This window comes from Equus przewalskii, chromosome 12, assembly GCF_037783145.1.
Source record: "Equus przewalskii isolate Varuska chromosome 12, EquPr2, whole genome shotgun sequence".
NCBI lineage: Eukaryota > Metazoa > Chordata > Mammalia > Perissodactyla > Equidae > Equus > Equus przewalskii.
The window spans coordinates 20,104,893-20,124,167 of NC_091842.1; the positions used below are offsets into that span (position 1 = coordinate 20,104,893).

At 52.5% G+C, this 19,275-nt stretch overlaps 1 protein-coding gene across 4 annotated transcripts; it reads right to left on the bottom strand.

Annotated features, from left to right (window-relative positions):
* Positions 1–761: 761 nt before the first annotated feature.
* SEZ6L2 (seizure related 6 homolog like 2) lies at positions 762–19,175 on the bottom strand. 4 transcript variants are annotated; one of them, XM_070568068.1, is made up of 18 exons: positions 18,452–19,175; positions 17,372–17,503; positions 16,390–16,689; positions 15,904–16,043; positions 15,420–15,621; positions 10,681–10,866; positions 9,862–10,030; positions 9,069–9,232; positions 7,119–7,319; positions 6,511–6,649; positions 5,503–5,699; positions 5,174–5,368; positions 3,136–3,327; positions 2,857–3,048; positions 2,310–2,348; positions 2,012–2,129; positions 1,790–1,886; positions 762–1,320 (listed from the first exon to the last, which is right to left on the bottom strand). In XM_070568068.1, exons 1-18 carry the CDS (start codon positions 18,528–18,530, stop codon positions 1,291–1,293), a joined length of 2,772 nt encoding a protein of 923 aa, XP_070424169.1. In that variant the 5' UTR covers positions 18,531–19,175; the 3' UTR covers positions 762–1,290. The 4 variants fall into 4 exon arrangements, with proteins under 4 accessions (XP_070424169.1, XP_070424170.1, XP_070424171.1 ...); XM_070568069.1 differs by having other exon boundaries at positions 1,790–1,911; positions 18,452–19,076; XM_070568070.1 differs by lacking the exon at positions 2,310–2,348.
* Between the last annotated feature and the right edge of the window lie 100 nt (positions 19,176–19,275).

A 19,275-nucleotide genomic window follows, 5' to 3' on the forward strand; every position in this document is an offset into this window, starting at 1 on the left:
GGCACAGAATAAATGTCCAAAACTCAGGCTAGTATCAAGATCAGTTTGCCTCATGTACTCCTAAAATTCAACCCCCTTTTGCGTATTTCAGTATCCCTTTGAGTGTCCTAAAAATGTTTCATTATATTTAAATATAAAATTTTAATTAAGCAAAATTCAATTAATTTGGAGACTCTTTAGACGAACAGACTATAAATTCCTTAAAATGTTCAAAAGTAGATAAAGTAGAAAAGGACACCCACAGGATACAAAACAAGCTCCTTGTTTATGAAATGCTACAAATCTGACCAATACTTGGTAGACATGCAACAGTAGATATGCTTAAAATGCCAGAAAGATGGGGGACAATAAAGAATGATACACTTGGATAGATAGAAAAATTCTCAAAAGGGGGTTGAATTTTAGGTAAAAACTCGTCATGAAACAAATTGAGAGCTGTTTACCTCCTGCCAAACAGGGAGGGAGCAGAGGTGGCTACTGTGGGCTCTCTCCTGGCTAGAAGAGCTTAGAAACGCCAGGCACTGGCAGAGAGAGCTAAGGCCTGAAGGGGGCTTGTCCCAGCCGGTCCTCCACAGAGGCTGAGCCTAAAGCCAGGCTTTTTGACCCCAGGCCAGCCCCCTTGACATTGCCCTGTGCCCAGTCTTGGATTTCCATCTTTTTTCCAACTTGTTCCCCTTTCGCCAGCCCTCTTTCCAGAGAGGCCACCATCACCACCTCCAGCACTTTGACCCACCTTCCCACACCCCACCAGCCCAGTTACAAATGGTGATTTTTCTGTTTATTGCTCAAAAACAAAAATCCAGAAGCAAAGATGAAGAGATTGTGGGTTGAGGAGATGGCAGGAAGGGGATAGGGGCCTTGTCCCAGCTCTCTCCTTCATCCCTCTTCTTCTGACCCTCCAAGGCCCAGGGGTTAGGCCTGGGGCCAGAGCATCTGGGAAAGGCAGAGCCTTCATGGCCAAGGGAACACCAGAGCTCTTGGGTAGTCCTTGTAGGGTGCCCTGGGCTGGAGGGGCCCCAGGAGTTGCAGGGAGCTGAGTTCCCCTCCCAGGGTCCAAAAGCCACTAGGGTAGGGGGGCAGCTCCTTGTTTGGCAACTGAGAAGAGGAGGCTTTTGGGGGCAGGATGCTGGTTTATTTACTGTCCCCAGGGCCATCAAAGCCCTCTCGTGGGACCAGGAGACTATTTACACAGCAGGGAGGAAAGGAGCCAGAGACCAGGTCCTGTACTCCTCCTTGCCCAGAATGAGGAGGGGAGGGGCGTCCTCGGTCCTGCAGCCTTAGTTTTGGGGTTCAGATGGAAACTTCATACTCCCGTGTATCCTGGAGACAAGAGAGACAGGATCAGTTGCTGGAGTGGGATGGGGGTGGAGCAGGTATCAACAAAGAAGGGAAAAGACCCTGGGTTTTTAAAGTAACATTGATCGCTGGGGGTGTGGGGGCCACAGGGTGGGAATGGGGCTGAATCTGGCCAATGGATGTGTTTGGTTCATCCTACAGCATCTTAAAATCACATAAATATCTAAATTTCTGGATTGTCTTGAACAGGTGGAAGATCTGGCAATTGGGCCTGAGTTTCCACTAGGGTCTAGATGAGGCACAAGTTCTCCAATTAGCCACAGTTCTCAGTGAGCCTTATTGTTCACACCTGACTTGATTTCTTCATTTGCGTGGCCTTTGTAGGCAGCTGAATTTGAAATTCCCAAGACAGATATTACAGCGACCTCGAGAGAAGGTATGGAGCCCTAGGGGAGTGAGAGATGTGGCCCTCCGGGGCTAGGGAAGGGCTCACCCCAGCTTCATACAGTGGATTGCTGAAGTCTGACTCCACAGTGATGGGGCTGTAGGAATGGGAGCCCGAGAAGCCGAAGAGGGATTTTCCCTGAAGCCTGGGAAAGGGAGAAGATAGAGGGGCTTATCGAGAGGTGAGCCCCCAACCCCCCCTCACCCAGGCTTCTGTGCCAGGCAGGCAGGACATCTGCCCTGGCCAGCAGCTCCCTGAGTAGATACTTACTTGGTGTAGTATACATAAATGCCACTGCCGAGGACAATGACCAAGCCTAGGGGCAGCAGGATGGCCAAGGCGAGGTTCCCACCCTCCAGCTGCTGTGATGGGTCTGTGGTCTGGGTCACTGGGAGAGGAGGAGAGGCCAGTAAGCTAGGGCTGGGCCCAGCCCTGGGCTCTCCCAGCCTCCTGCCCTGGGCCCTGAACCCTGGGTCTCACCCCTCCGGGGCCTGGCCTCCTGCCCCCGGCCTCTGCCTTGCCCTCCCAACTCAGCCAGGCCTGGGTCTCCACCTGTGCCCTCACTGACCTTCCAGTTTTCGGTTGTCCAGGAGCTCCTCATAGGCCACTGCAGGGAGAGGAGGGGGAGGGGACGGGGTCTGAGCCAGGGAGGGAAGGAGGCTGGGTAGAGGGCCGGGAGCCCAAGTGGGGCTGGGCTGGACAGCCTGGTTCTCTCTGCCCTCTGTTCAACCTAAACTTTATTCTTCTCTTGGTGTGGGTGGGGGAGGAGTAGTCAGGGCAGGACCTTCTTCTTCTTCCTTCTCCAGTGCCCTAAAAGTTCAGGGCTCTGGGCAGTCTAAACCAACCATGTCTGTAGAAGTTGTCAAAAATAGGGAAACTAAGACCTATCCTGAGGGCAAGACACTTCTACACCAAAGCCCCTCTCCTACATCCCTTAAGATAATTCCATGACCTTGAACTTCCCCAGGACTTCTGGATGTACCTGTGAGGATGAAAGCCCACAGGAGGTGGGCTCCGCAAGGTTGCTATTGGTCTCGAATTTGCTACCTGACTTTCCCAGCCCTGTCACTCCCCGGACACGGCTGTGCCCCCTCCTGCCCTGTCTGCCCAGGCACCTTTGCAGAGTGGGGGCTGGCTGGTCCACTGTGAGGGGTGGCCGGGCACACAGGTGATGGTGACCTCGCCAATGAGCTCAAAGCCCTCGTAGCAGAAGAAGCGCAGAGACTCGCCCGCTTGGTAGTGATGCTTGTACAACGTCTGATAGCCATTCTCTGGCACCCCTGGGTTCAGGCACGGCTCATACTTCACTGCAGGGAACATGTCAGTCATGACGTGCCAGCTGCGCTGCTGAACAAGCCACCCAGCCACCCTTCCCAGGGTGTCCCCAGACTCACAGGCACACTTGGGGACCCGGTCACTCCACTTGGGTGTGCCTGTGTCCCGGCTGTAGCAGGTGAGTACAGCTGCCCCTTCCAGGCTGTACCCTGGCAGACAGCGGTACTGGACATGGGAGCCAACAGGAAAGCCAGCGTCCGAGGCAGTACGGTGCCCATTGGTGATCTCACCAGGGTCTGCACAAGTCATGACTGTTGGCAGGAGGACAAGGTCAGGGGGAGCTAGGGCCTTAAAAGATCTCCCAGGAGCTTAGGGCTAGTTCCTCTGAACAAACCCTCACCTCCCACTATTTCCTCAGAATGCAGAGTTGGAAAAACTTAAAATTCAACGCATTTTATATTTCAGGCTTCCAGAAAACAGAGTGACTGGGGCAACCGAGGCCCCCACCCTAGGGTGAAATTTGCAATATTTGACCACTGTACCAGAGCATATCAGTCATGCACAGTAGATCATCAGCGGAACAGCAGTGCCCTCTTCAGAGGGGCCTAGCCCTCCTGCTCCCTGCATTCCCAGCCCATTCTGCTCACTTACGTTGCCTGCTGGGCCCCTGCAGGCATTTGAGTTTACAACCTTGTTGTGGAAGAGTCACAATCATAGCCATTTCTTGTAGATAGTCCTGTGCAAGGCACTCTGCTTAATGTTTTACAAACACAATATCATATACCCTGATGATCTGGACAGGTCAACGTCACTGTCATCTCCCTTGGCACCCAGGGCTCAGGGCAGTCAAATGACTGGCCAGTGGTCACTCAGCCAGGGGAGCTGGAACTGCTCAGGGTCACAGCCATGGAGCACTGGGCTGAGATTCAGAGACTTGGGTCTCAGCTCAGCTTCAGGCTCAGTGTGCCACCTTGGGCGGGTTCCTTCCTGAGTCTTGGGCAGCTAGGCCAGGCCCTATCCCCTCTGGGCCCTGCCTCCATCTTTTCCTGTCCCTACCCCTGTCCTGTCTGGGTTCCAGACTGGACATCTTATGAATCTTTCCAGGGATGGGGAGCTGTGTCAACTAGAAAGTTTTCCTTGTGTCCAGCCCAAATCTGGCTTCCTGAAATTTATATATCCTAGTTGGTTCCACCACTGCCCCCAGGGGCCGGGTGGAAGACCTACAATCCCATATCCTTGTGGCAGGCTTCCCAAAATTTGGAGAAAGTGACAAGAAGCCACCCCTTTCTGCTCTTCTAAAAGATAAACACTCTCAGCTCCTTTAAATGTCACCTCCTCTGTGAAATCTCCTGCCCCATCCCTGCAACAATTAACCCAGCCCTCTTCCCACAGCCCTTCTTCGTACTCACAGCAACTCCTGCTTATTCCCTGTTTACATACACCAGGCACTGTGTGAAAAACTTTTCATTTGCTCTTCACTACCCCTTATTCCTACCAAGGCTCAGAGATGGTAAGCACCTTACCCGAATTCACCCAGAGGTTACCACTCTGTCAGTACCCTGAGTTGTTTAAGTATCTGTTCCCCTCCCAGAGGGGCTCCAACTCCTTCACATAACCCCACCCTCAACACAGCATGGGGCTTCAATGACTGCATTAAAATAAACCAAGTTCTCTCAGGAGTCTAGGCCCTAGCTAAGTAACTCCTGTAATGTCAAGGGTTGGGGACCGAGAGACTAGAGCAGGGCCTAAAACAGGGAGAGCAGAACCGAGATTGATGGCGCGGGGTCGCGGAGGGCTGGAACTCAGACGGGGCAGAGGCGGGGCCAGGAGACTATGGGGGCGGGGCCACGAGGAGGTGAGGCGGGACCCAGAAGAAACTTGCAGAACAGTGCAAGAGAGAGGGACCCAGCCCGGAGAAGATGAGAGGGGGTGCCCAGGGGAGACAGTTTCGAGGCACCGAGGAGCAGAGGAGTGGAACCCAAAGGGCATAGGGGAGGGGCCTGAAGAAGATCTAGGCAGGACCGAGAGCGAAGGGATGGAACCTGGACAGGGCAGGGGCGGGACAAGGGACGAAGGTGGGCCGCAGAGGGAATGGGCGGGGCCCAAGCTGGGCGGCGAACCCCCTGGGGCAGGGGACTGAGCGGAGCTCGGGCTCACTCTTTTGGCAGGCGGGCGGCGCGGCGCTCCAGGACAGGTCCCACTGGCAGGTGAGAATGTCGGAGCCCAGCAGCTCGTAGCCAGGCTCGCACTGGTAAGTAAGCACCGTGCCTCGGATCAGGTCCCCGTGGGAAGCTGTCCTCCAGCCCCATTCCGGAGGTGGCAGCTCGGGGCACGTGTCATTCCTCGGGACCTCTGCAGGGGAGAGACAGCGAGTTTGGAGGCTGTCCTGCGACTCAGGGCGCCCTCCCAGCCTCGAGGATCTCGCTCCTCCCGAGACTTCTGGCCTGCCGGACCCCTGCCCATCTCGGCACCCTAGACCTCGGTACCTTTGAAGTGCAACACGAAACCCTGGCCTAGGCCTGGGTTTGGGGGCCCGGGAGGAGCCTGGAACTGCAGCGTGAGGTCGGGCCCAGAGGAGAGGAGGCGGCGGCGCGGTTGAGGTCCCCGCAACTGGGCCAGGACTCGGGCGCTGGGCCCGTCCCCATCGAACAGCGTCAGCATGTCCCCTTCGCGCACATTCAAGCTGGAGGGAGTGGGACCTTATATGGGGGCTGGGCTACGATCGGCCCCTCCCATCCGGTTCTGCCCAATCCCTAACTCAGTTCATTAGTAACCCTGCTTACTCCAGTCCGACCCCGCATTTCCCTACCCCAGGTCTGGTCCCGCCTCAGTTTTGACCAATTATAGGCTTTTCTATAATAGTCGCTCCAGGTTCCACTTATTCTGTGGCTCCTCCCAGTTCCTGCTGCCCAATCCCCACCTCTGTTCATTACTAACTCTCCCACTCTCCAGTCCCTCCTCCATCACCAAGTGACCACAGCCTAGCTCGACTCCAGCTCTGACCAATCACAGACCAGGCTCATTACCACCCCGCCCAACTCTAGGCCCTGCCTGGGTACCTGCTTCTGGTTCTGTCCAGTCACATGACCACCTCATACCAAGTCAGCTCACTGGATTTTCCCTACACCTGCTGGTGATGATTCAACATCTTGGGCCTGGGTCCCTGGAAATCGGTCCAACGGCGGTCTCAGACACAGCCAAAGTGAGGGACACCAAGGCCAGAGCCCCTTTTTCACAATAGTCCCTGAGGAAGGCTGCATTACCCCATTTACTTGTCCAATGTCACTTGCCTAGTAAGTGATTTATACCTAGGTCTACCTGACAACCCACACCCCTATCCTGAACCCTTAGTCGCCTCTTTCATCAGACCACATATTCACCGAATATTGTATAGACCTGCAAGCCAGCCAGGCTCAGAATGCAGGTTAGTACATTGTCATACCATACTTCGCTGAGCCCACACCCACCGTACCCTCTGCAGCACCAAAACGTACATCTCTACTTGGAGCAAGATGCGCTTCTCTTCCTGGACGTGCAGGCCCCACACGCAGTCCTGGCCGGGGCTATAGCTCTGGGGCCAGTCTGGAGAGAGGACCACACCAGCTGGTTCTGACAGCTCCCCTCCACACATGGCTAGGGTAGAAGCAGTGTCAGATTCAGGACCCAGGTGGGCATGCAGTCTCCATTTCACCACAATCCTCACCCCTCCCAACTGTGTGCACCAGACTGCCTCACGGGTTTCCTGTTATCTATTACCCACCTGCTTCCTGCCACATCCAGTCCTGTTGTGCCCAATCCCCAGCCCTGCTCTTAATTAATTCTGCCCACCCTCCCAACCTACCATCAAGGCCCAATCCACGACTTAGCCCAACTCTAATTCTAGCTCTCCAAGACATTTGAGTTGTGACCTTGAATTCTGTAACAAGCCCACCAATTATTTAGCCAAGAAAAAGTGCGTCTCTGAAAGGGACAGGGATTTACCCAAGGCCTGGGTTTATTACATTTGAATATACAGGTCTCCTTCCTGAATGGCCTTCCTAGGATCCCCGGCTCAGGGGTAGTCTGTAGACTGAAAGACTTCCTGTGGATGTGGAGGGCTCACCCTTGCAGGCTGGCTCTGTGTCATTCCAGTGAGGTTCTGTGGGATCCACACATTCGATGGCATTGGGGGGGCCCGGGGGCTCCAGGGCATATCCTGGGAGGCACGAGAAGGTGGCCAGCGCCCCTGGGCGGTACTCGGGGTCCGTGGTGGTGACATTGCCATGTGCCAGGAAGGGGGCGAAGCAGCGATCTTCCTCAAAGGCTAGAGAGGAGTCAGTCCCAGAAATTAAACATTAGGACGGTCCTCAGGGGATCTCAAACTGGAGAACTTGGGCTGAATTCAAGTGTTGTTTGGCCACTCAGTGGGCTGTTTAAAATAGAATGCCCTTGGGCTTAGCTTTCACTCTTCAGTTTCCCCAAAACCCTAACGGTCCTCATTCATATATTTGTTACCTCCCCAGTCTCTGGAGGGAAATCCTAGGCTAGTCAAATCCCAGCCACCATTCCACAGATGAGGAAACTGAGGTCCACAGACACAAAGCCACTTGCCCAATGTCACACAGTAGGGCAATGGCAGAGCCAGGTCTCAAACCCAGATTGCTTGATTCCAAGCCAGAGACACTTGGCTCTGGAAACTGCAAAGAAGTGGGGGAAAACAGGTGCCTTTGCAGAACTGGCTCATGTAGGTATGTTCTCTCCTCAAAAATCACCATTGGATTCTGATTATCCCTGATCATCCATGCTGTGGCCAGAATCCAAAAGTGCAGCTAACACAAAAGCTACTCAGTTTTGACTTTGGACTAAGTCAGCAAAAATGAACATTTATAGAGCATTTTAGTTTTTGCCCTTTTGCTCATATCTTAGCTGCAAAACTATCTTCAAGGTAAGACTTATGTGCAGATGAGGAATCTGAAGCTCGTGGAGCAGCAGTGGCCCGCAACTATGGAGGCAGGCTTCAAACCTATCAGTTCTCTGTGCAGTCACAGAATCTAACATGCAATTTATTTTTCAGATTCACTGTTCTATTTCAGTTACTTAACCTGATAAGATAGCATATCCAAATCCTATGCATCTGTCAGGGCCCAGTGCCAATTCCATTTCTCCCATGATTTATACCAGAAACGAGGCCCTCTCACCTCTGAGCATTTCACTTTCTTTGCCTCTTCCTAGCTACTGTTTGCACAAATCCTCTGCTCCAGCCACACTGAAAAGCCCTTTCCCAAACATACCAGGCATTACTCTACCTCTTTACCTTTGCTCACACAGTTCCTTTCACCTGAGATGCTTGTTCCCAATCTCCTTCTTTTAAAATCCTCTCTATCCTGTAAGGCCCCGCTCAAACGCCTCTTCTCCTGTGATCACTGACCTCCTTCCTTCCACCTGTCCAGCATCCAGTCCCCCATCTTCTGGTAACAGCACCTCTATTTTCATTTTAGGAAACATACCTCCCCTACTTCCAGCCCGTGAAATTCAGTTGGGGCCAATCAGGGATGACCACATGATGTGGATCTGCCGATCATAATACCACCTGCCCCTAGCTACACATATTGGTTCAGGCATAGGCACAAGGTCTAAGCCAGGGCAGTGAGAGCCTTTCCTGGCATTTTTGCTGAAGCTCTCAGGAAAGAAGCATGCCTTCTCTTTCTCTGATGGAATTACTAAGCTGGTGGTATGTCGGTCTACAACTGGTAGGTCGACTACAGATGGAGAGCCTGCCTGAGAATGAAGTCAACACAGAGGAAAGAACTGAGAGATTGAGGTAACTGGTCTCCTGACTGTGTACCTGGATCCAGCCATACATGACGCTTACATAGAAAAGTGCCCTCAGGGAATCAGAAGGGGTCCATATGAAGGAATCCTTATAGTTTTGGGGTGGGAAGGCAAGTCAGGTTTCAGGGATCCCAACACAGAGATGAGCAGGGATGGAATATATACTTGTGGCCATGCCTATGGAGTCAAGAAGAGGGGAGGTTGCAGGAATTGAGGCCTGGGGGTAGGTGGGGGCAGTTACCTTCAAATCGGAGGCTTAGCAGCAGGGGATTGGCAGGTGTCTCTGAGAGCAGCTCCACATAGAGGGACTGGGCGTCACTGATAAGACCCCGCTCTGGGACATCATCCATATCTGAGTCATAGATCACCGGTGATAGGGGACTGCCCCCTGAGCGCACCATCAGCCTGGGATGGACAGAAGGGTGGCCAGGGGCTCAATTTCCCCTCAGAAGCTGCCTCACCTCTTGCCTGCTCACCTAACTTATTTTTATAGCTATTATTATCAAACATTAACTATTATGCCATGTACTCTTCTAAGCCTTTACACATTTTATCTCATTTAATTCTGACAAGAACCCTTGAGTCAGATACCGTTTTTATCACTCTTTTTATAGATGAGGAAATTGAGGCACAGAAGGATTAAAGAACCTGTCCAAGATCACAGCAGAGCTGGGGCACCGGTTGGTTAGATAAAGAATGTAATAATGAGGATGACAATGGCAAACACATTTATAGTGCTTACTGTGAGCTAGGCACCATTCTAAACACATATCTTAATGCACTTAACCTCACAGAAACCTTAAGAGGAAGGTACTATTATCTCCATTCTACAGACCAGGAAACTGAGGCACAGAGAGGTTAAGTGATTGCTCTAAGTTTGCACAACTGTGCTGCCTAAGAAAGGGGAAGGACTATCTGCATTTAACACATTTCCCAACTGGGATCAACCCCAGGTCTGTCTGACTCCCCTCTGACTCCTCACTGCAGTCTCCCTATTTCTTTGAGGTGGGGACCTCAGGGGCCCAGATCCTCACCGATCATTGTCCTCATCCAGAGACACTCTCTCAAAATGCAGGTGCAGCCGGCGTCCCTCAGCTGCTTCAATGACCCAGCGGCAGGTGAGGTTGGGCCCTGCAGCTCCCCCAGGCTCAGGGGACACAATGCGGCCCAGTGTAGCATTGTGGATGGTGCCACCACAGGATGCTGTGGGCAGAGGGAGGGCAGGTTAAGGGGACTTGTCCTCCTTCCATCTTGAGAGCTGTTCCATTCACACCTCTGGCTGGGACCTGTCCTTGGGATGGCCTCTGCCCTATGAGCTCACTTTAGAGGACAGGACCTTTTCCAGGCCACCACCCAGGTGGAGAACCAGCCCTGGAATAGGGAAACCCCCAGGATGGACATCCCCCAGGATGGAGACTCCATTAAAATGAAGATTCCACAGATGTGGGCATCCTGGGATGGGGAGTTATGAGGATCCCCAAAACTGAAGCCCTCAGATGGAAAACCTTCAAGATGGGGATCCCCAGGATGAGGACTCTCCAGGATAGGGACCCTCCAGATATGAACCCCAAGAATGGTTTTCTCTAGGATGAGGAGTCTCTGAAAGAAAGGATCTCCAGAATGGTGACTCATGACATGGAAACCCTCCAGGTGAGACTTCCCAGAGGGAGACCCCCCAAGGATAGAAACCCTCAGAGTAAAGAGCTCCAGATGGAGTCCCCAGCATAGGGACACTTGAGGGTAAAAACTCCTTCAAGATGGGTGGTCCCCAAAGATGGTGACCCCCAAAGATTGGGCCCTCCCAATGGTGCCCCTAGGACAGAAGCCCCCACCTGTGGTGGCAGGATACTCACCCATGCAGCTGGGGGGCTCCCCGCTCCAGGAGGGCCGGGTACCATTGAGGCAGATGAGGGTGTCCTCGCCCTGCAGCTGGTAGCCTGAATCACAGTGGAAGGTGGCGGTGCCCCCAGGGTGCAGGTCTGTCACGCTCACATCTCCATGGGCCAGCCGGGGAGGGAAGCCGCAGCTCAGGAGGTAGGCTGGATCAGGCAGAGCAGGGAGAAGGAGGACTCACTTTCTCATGCCACCCTCTCTCACCAGTCCTCCAGCACTTCCTCTTCTCTTTCCAGGTCCCTCTGGGGACACAAATTGGCTACAACCTGGAGTCTTCACATGGGCACACTGTCTCATGAAGAGGTCATTTCAACATGCTCTATCAACCCTAATCTGTGTAATCCACTCACTTTGGCCCCCATTTTATAGATGAAGTAGCTGAGACTCAAAGAAACTCTGGACCCTAGCATTCATTTGCTGTGCGACCTCAGGCAAATCAATTGACCACTCTGAACCCCATCCAGCTCTAATAATAACAAATAGTATTTGCAAAGCCTGTTTGGCTTTCAAAGTGAGCCCACATAGTGCTTTTGAAGTAGTCAGAGAAAGACTGTGACTCATATTCCAGATGTGGAAATTGAGGCTCCAAGTGCCTCACAGCATTTTCTCCCCTTAATACACACAGGCTTTCTTCCACTGAGGTGCACTGTGGTATTATAGCCTCAGCTTTCGTCCAGAGGAGCCACATGAAACTCCTTTAGGAACTTTGACTATTTTGTCATTAAAGACCCTAATACCCGGTGCCCCCTAAATGAATCCCCTAGTGAAAGTGAAATGCTAGAGAAAGCTTTGCTTCCTTAAGGAAATGGTTTGTCTTCTCCTTTCTTGCAGTGAGAACTGTACAGCGGCCGGCCCCATGGCTGAGTGGTTGAGTTCGCACACTCTGCTTTGGCGGCCCAGGGTTTCGCGGGTTCAGATCCTGGGCATGGACATGGCACCACTCATCAGGCCACACTGAGGCAGCATCCCACATGCCACAATTAGAAGGATCCACAACTAAAATGTACAACTATGTACTGCGGGGCTTCAGGGAGAAGAAGGAAAAGTAAAAGAGTGGCATGTTAGCTCAAATGCCAATCTTTAAAAAAACAAACAGGGGCCGGCCCGGTGGCGCAGCGATTAAGTGCGCACATTCCGCTTCGGCGGCCTGGGGATTGCCGGTTCTGATTCTGAGTGTGGGCATGGCACTGCTTGGCAAGCCATGCTGTGGTAGGTGTCCTACTTATAAAGGAGACGAAGATGGGCACGGATGTTAGCTCAGGGCCAGTCACCCTCAGTAAAAAGAGGAGGATTGGAAGCAGTTAGCTCAGGGCTAATCTTCCTCAAAACAAACAAACAAACAAACAAACAAAAAAACCCTGTATAATCTCTCTTTTTGTACTGGCTGATAGAAAGCTCAGAAGCAGATTGAGGCCTGTCCCTAGCAACAATGGCTTGTCCATCCACGTTCTATTTTTTCAATTTTAATAAGCATTACCTGGTGCCAATTTTTTTCTTATTCTATTTTATTTTATTGCTTGCATTCTGTTTTGAAAGTCTCCTGAAGTTCTTATGGAATCGTATGGGACAAAATAAATAAATAGAAAGTGACTTGTTAGTAAATTATGACTCTGAACTTGATCCTGACAGAGCTCTGTGTGTTTGTTTCAGATCGAGCAGAGCTCATCAAGAAGGGCTTCCTGGAGAAGGTGCACGAAAGCTGGGTCTTGTAGATGGGGCAGGCTCTGGTTAGCAGAGGGTTTCGGAGGTACCAGCTTGCCTAGGTCTTTGCTTTTTCTGACTCCAGCCCTGAGTGATTCTCTAAGACACCTGGTTCTCTCCCTATTTCACAATTCAACAAGCATTTCTTTGGCTGGGTCCTGGGGACAGAGAGATGAAAAAGCCCTAGGCCTTGCCCTTTAGGAGTCTCCATCTACTGAGATAGACACAAAAGCAACCTTCTAGAACATAGTGATTTGAATAAATATTAGCCTCTGTGATAGGTCTGCACAACCAACAGGAGCAATTCCGAATACTTTAGATTGACGTTCAAGCCCCTTCCACAGCTGGGTCCAGCCTAGCACATACAGCGTTAGTTCTCACCACCCATGACGCATATATTTTACAAGACGTAGTTTTATGACTCCTTACTATCCCACTTTTATATTTTTTCACACCATTTCCCCTACCTGCGAGGCCCTCGTCTCACTCTTTCTCATCTTTCAAGGAGTAACTTAAGTATCACCTCTTCCAGGAAGTCTTAATTGCTTCCTTGCCCATACACGATCTGCGTGTATAATTTTATCATCATGTTAACCGCTATTGCCATTATGAAACTGAACCAAGCTTTATTTATTTTTGTCTCCTAAAACCCTAGTCTAGCTGATTGATTGATGCAGCCAGGAGGCAGTGTGGAACAGTGGAAAGAGCACTCCATCTGGAGATGGGCAGACCTGAGTTCCATTTCTAGCTCCACAACTTATTAGCTGTATGACCTTGAGCAGGTGACTTCACCACCAGGGCCTCTTACCTGCAAATGGCAATAATAAATCCTATCATTGAACTTTGGCCTTAAAGTTAAACAAAAGAAACACACAAAGCACCCGGCACGTGAAAAGTGCTCAGAAGGTGTTAATCACCTGCCCCTTGGCCTCAGTTAATGAATGCCTGAGAGTCAGGGACTCAGGGATCTGACTTCTGACGCTGCAATGAATTTGCAGGTGGCTGAGCAATCCATATAACCTTTGAGTCTTTTTGTCCTCTCAGAGATGGAGTTGACAATGGCCACCCCCCAGGTTGCTGTGAGAAGCAAATGAAACAGTTGGTGAAATGGTTTTGTAAATGGGAACATTTGCTGGACTCGAGGTGAGGGGTAATGGAACCTTTGGCCTTTCAGAGAAGCTAATGAGGCCACTCTGGACAAGAGGACCCAGCTAGTGCAGATTGGGAAGGGCTTAAACAGGGCCTTAGACCCAAAGGTACTTGGAGAAGCCACAAAGCAGGGAAGACTGAGGCAGGTAATGAAGGCCAATTTATGCAACAGCCCTGCTTTCCCAAATGTTCCACTTAGCCTAAAGAGTCCTATTTTCAATGCCCTAGGGAAGTGGCTGCTTAAAGGAGCCATTTTCTAATGTCTGAAGTCCAGCCCTTGGCCCTGGGCCCTCAAGGCATGCCTTTGCTCCTCCACAACGAGGCCCTGACCACCACCATGTCCCCTAGCTCAACATCTTTCCATGAATTGGCCTGGTGCTGGGCACCTCCACCTTGCACACCTGAGCCCCGGGGCAAGTCCGGAGAGGGGGCCTCAGGAGAGGCTGGGGAGGGTGTGAGGAAGAGATTTGGGTTGTGTGTGTTCTAGACAAGGTCCACAAGGCATCTGGGCTCAGCAGAGCTCACAAGGGGGCAGGCAAGGCCATGAGGCGATGTGAAGGAACATTGGCCCAACACAGGTCCCTCTCTGTTTCGGAGGAGCATAGGAAGGGACTTTGGAGGTGGCAGCAGTGTCTGGAATGGGACAGTGGACTGGGCCCCTTGCCTCTTGCACACACGGATGCTAGAACATACACTTGCACTGTGGGAAGGTTCCCGCACACACAGGTGAGTATGGATGGATGCGTGTGTGCAGGTTGGCTGTGGGTGGATGCTCATGAATGCAGTTGTGCGTGGATTCCTCCCCAATTCTCGGCCCCCAGAAGTCAGCAGGATCTTTCTAGGTCACAAATCTGAGGCTGTTGCTATCTTGCTTAAAACATTTCAAAATGTCTTCCCCTCCCCTGCAGGGTAAAGTAGTCTGAACTCCTTACTGAAGCTGATAAGGCCCTTGATGATCTGAATCCAACCTACCTCGCAGTTTGGTCTCTTAGCCTACTTCTCCCTTCCACTTTCTGTGTTTTGACTGTCATTTTTGAGCTCTCACTGTGTACCAGACATTATTTTAAGCACTTGATGTGTACTAACTCATTTGATCTTCCTAATAATACCATGAAGTAAGTATTATGATCCCCATTTTTCAGATGAGACAATGAGGCACAGGAAGGTTAAGTAGCTTGTCCCAGGTCACAGAGCTATGACAATTCTACCTTCCATGCTGAATTTCTTCAACTCCTCAAGGGAGTCATGGTTTTTTTCCCCCTCCCAGTCTTGGAGTGTACTTTTCTATCCATCTAGACATCTGCCTTCCTCTTTCTCTTCCTCCTGCCTTCCCTTAGCTAACTCATCTTTTAGGTCTCAGCTTAGTCATCACCTCCTCCAAGAAAGTGTCCCTACATTCCTTAGGGGAAATTTAGGTCCCTTTGATATTTGCTCCCTCTTGCCTGTGTTTCCTCTGTCATAGGGATATAGGTCTTTATCTCACTGAATTGTAATCATCCTGATTACATGTCCGTCTTGCTACCTAGATTCTGAGTTCCTTGAAGTCAGATTTGTATCTGGCTTGTTCATTCCTCTCCCCAAGGCTAACACAGGGCTGGTATGAAATGCGCACTTGATAAACATTTATTGAGTGAATGGGTGAATTGCTACTTGGATGTGTGCACACCCAGACACAGGTCTGTGAGTGTGTAAAATAAGTGCGTATAGGTCTCCTCTAAGGGTTTTGTCCCTTGGGGTCCTAGTCAGGAGGAAAACCCCACAACATTTCGCTGTGGTTGGAAGGCCCCTGGAGATATCCCCTGTGCCCAATGTGACCCATATCCTTCCACCAGCACCCCGGACTCCTCACCCTGATAGTGGATCCTGAAGCCACCGCCCCTTGGGACCCGTGGGCTTTGGAAGTGCAGGAGCAGCCGGTTGGTTGGACTCCGAAGAACCTGCCCTTCTCCAAGCATGGAGGAGTTGGCCAGGAGTCGGGGGGCCAGGCCTGGGGACCCTCCACCAGCCAGCACCAGGAGTTCTTCCTCTCGAGACAGGTTCAGTGTCTGCACCTAAAGAAGCCAGACCCAGACCCACCAGAACAAGTCAGCTGGGGTGGGTGACCCTGTAAGCTCCCTGCCCTTGCCATCCTTTTCCCTGTAGATGGCAGCCCAAATGCCACACTGATGCTGGGCAAGTTGTAGAACTCTAGGAGAGTCTTTGAGATCCCTAGAAAACAGGCCCATCTGAGTCAGAAAACAGGTTCTCTGGCTCCCAGGCCAAACCTGTGCACACCCCTGGGCCCCGAGGAAAGGGCTTGGAGGTTTCACAATCATATGCTTAGGTCCAGTTACCTGGATCTCAATGCCATAGCCGGGGTAGACATGGATGCTGTATGTGCAGTCCAGGAGCCCCAAGGTGTGGCTGGCCGTGCTCCCTAAATCTGGAGACTCCACATGCCCTTCGCCTTCGGAGATGTTGTTATTACACAGAACTAAAGAGATATAAATGGCTGCGGTTGAGAGAATCCCTGTGTTCTTGCCCTCCCTGCCGAGCAACTCTTGGGTCCTCATCTGTCTTCTCCCCAGCACCCCTCACCATCTTTATCCAATGTTCCCTCTCCCACCTGTGCCCAGAACTCCCTTCCCCAACTATAATATAGATAAAACACATAGAACAGTGCTGGTACATAGTAAGGGTATATAAATACTAGCCTTTATTATTATTAAGCAGAAGCCCCTCTCCTATCTGTACCCAGACCCCTTTTTCCACACGTTCCCAGCAGCCTCTCCCACATCTGTGTTCTTGCACACTACCCCATCCGCTTCCAATCCCCTCACCTGGGCTGGTCACTGTGGTGGTCACAGTTGTCGTGGTGATGATGGTGGTCGTGGTCTCCTCCTCTCCTCCCTCAGGCCCGAGGGGCGGGCCTGGGGAGGCGGGGCCGAGAAGGGGCGGGACCGTAGTTCCTGGGGGCGGGGTCAGCAGCTCTGGTGCGGTGGGGCTTGCCCCCCTGCCCCCCTTAGGGGTTACGGCTGTTGTCAGAGGCCCTGTCCCTGGCTCAGTGGCCCGCGGCAGGGAGGGTGCTGCAAGAGTCTGGCCAGCTGGAGGAGTGGCTAGTGTGGGGTCTGGATCAGATCCTGGGACAGTGCAAGGGAAGTAAGGGCACAGAAGGAGCAAATTGATGGGCCTTAGGTGGGGAGAAGGGCTGAAGGAAACTGGGAGTTCCCCACTGAGCCCAAAAGATTTCCCCAACAAGGTGAAGATCCCCCACCTCTCCCTTCCCCATCCAAACTCCCCACCTCCTCCCAAGGCTTCCACAGTCTGCACCCCTCCTCCCTTTTCTTCCCCTCTTCCCCTCTCCACCTCTCTACCCAGGCCATTCCACTCTGACAGTCTCCTTGAGCCTCTCTCTCTGCGTCTGCATTCAGATCTGGCTCCCTCTCCTGGTTACCCCTTTCTCTCTGTTTTGCTCTCTCCCTATCTCTGTTTAGTATTCTTATCGCTCTCTGATTTTATGATTCTGGATCTACTAGTCTCTGCATTTCTCTTTCTTTCTGTGTCTCCCACCATTTCTCTGATTCTGGTTCTCTGAGTTTTCATCTTTCTTTCTCTCTGATTGTCTGTTTTTCTGTGTGACTCTGTCTCTTGATCATTCTTTCTCAATTTCTCTGCTTCTCTGACTGTCTGTGCCCAGTTTTGACTCTGTCTAACCATCTCTGTCTGTCTCTCTCTGAATTTCACTGGCCTGGCTCCCCATCTCCCAGAGTTAATGTCCCTCCCTCTGCCTCTATGTCACTCCTGCCACTCTGGGGGCCTCACCCGGCAGGTAGCCCATCTCTGGGCCCTTCCTCAGCAGGGCCCCATGGAGCAGCTCGGCCAAGGCCTCAGAGGCTACTGTAGGGGTCTCACTTCCAGGCTCTGGCAGTGCCTCCTCCTCTTTCAGGGGCAGACCTAGAAGATGAAGTTGTGTGAGCCCTTCCACTGCTCCAGACTCCTGCTTTCTCCAGAAAGATCTTTTCCAGAGTTGTTGCTCCCTCCTCAGTCAGCTGGGCCTGCAGGAGCTCAGAGGGTCCCAGGCTGGGCTGAGAGCCAAGATTGGAGGAGGGGCTCCCAGCTGCTCCTCACACTCCTACACTTTCCTCTCATCCTTTTTCCCCAGGCCGTATCGGCCTTCAGTGAGCACGTTGGCTCTTGTGAACCCTGGACAGCGCCAGCAGGGCAGAGAAAGGGCAATGGTACTGCCTTCATTTTCATCTCGGTGGTGCTCTCCCCACAACCCTGGGGTTCTCCGAATGGTCTGGCAGCACCTCCCAGCCCTTGCTTCTGCAGTGCCCAGCTTTTTCTCTGGGTTTCTGTCTCTGCAGTGTGTTGTTCTCTCCCTCCCTCCCTCCCTCTCTCTCTCTCTCTGTCTCTCTCTCTCTCCTTCTCTGCAGTCTCTGTCCCCTTCCCTGGAGTCTGGCTGGGGGTCAGAGTGGGAGACTAAATATCTGGTCTCTGAGCATTGCTTCTGTTCATCTGTCTTTGTCCATATGTCCAAGAGCATTTGTATGTGCAGTGACTGGCATCTCTCCCAGCACCTCCATCTCCCACCCAGGTACGGTGCGTGCTTCTGCCACCTCCGCAGACATCTCCCCCACCCCCGACTTCCCCAGCCCTTCTTCCTGGATTTAACCCCTGAGATGCTGCTAAAAGTTCCCCCCATTCATTTCCCCCCCTCCTCAATATGGGGGATTAGGGGCTCCAGGTACAAGCTGGAAAGCCCTGGCTTACCCCTTCCTGGAAAACTGTGCCCCTTCCCTACCCCAGGAGCTCCAAAAACCCGGGATCTTCCTAGAAAGGAGGGTAGAAGACCCTGCTGGGGGCCTTCCTGGGGCCCACCCCATGCTCCCATGTTCTTACCCTGAGTCCAGGGACAGCTCAGCAGAATTAGGAACAGCAGCTGGGGAGGCGGCGGGTGCTGTGCCCTGGGAGTCCCCATGGCGACTCACACGGATTTCTCTCCTCTGCGCCTCTCCTAAATAATCTAGTTGTCACCTTTCCTCCGTCTCCTTTTAGCTTTCCCTTTAATTTTTTTTTCCTGCTAGTAGTTAATAAGGAAGACAATTTCTCTGCTCCTTGGGAGGGTGGGGCAGAATTGGGCTGGGGGTCGCCCAGAGTCCACCCCTTTGCCCAGTCCTCTCTGTCCTCTGCTCTCCTGTCTGAGGGAGAGGGGGCGCGGCTCCGGCTGCAGGGGGTGGGGCCGAGAAAGCCGAAGGGGCTGGATCGCCTAGGTTACCCTCTTGCTCCGGCCCCTGGGTCCACCAGGCTGGCTGGACCCCAAGCTGGGGGTGTGGGGAGAGGCAAGATAGCTTCCGGGGGCCTGGGGTGGAATCGAGGATCAAGAGGGTCCCTATCGTGTTCTGGTGGGGCTTGGCGGGGAGGGGAGGGGGTTGTGGAACCTGGAGAGCTGAAGCTCGGGCACTGGAGCTGCGGGAGGGAGAAGCTGAGAAAGGTGTCGAGCCCACGTCAGATCCTGGGGACGGGCGAAGGGAGGGGCCTGGAATTTATTTGGGGCGGAGGGGGGGAAGGAGGAGGAGGAAGTGCAGATGGAGGAAGGAGGGACCAAAGGAGCCAGGACGGTAATCCTCACTCCCGCGGCCCCTAGGGGAGGCAAAGGAAACTCTGGTCCCAGCAGTAATTACGCCCCTCTCCCCCAGCCATTCCAGCACATCTGGAATCTGAAT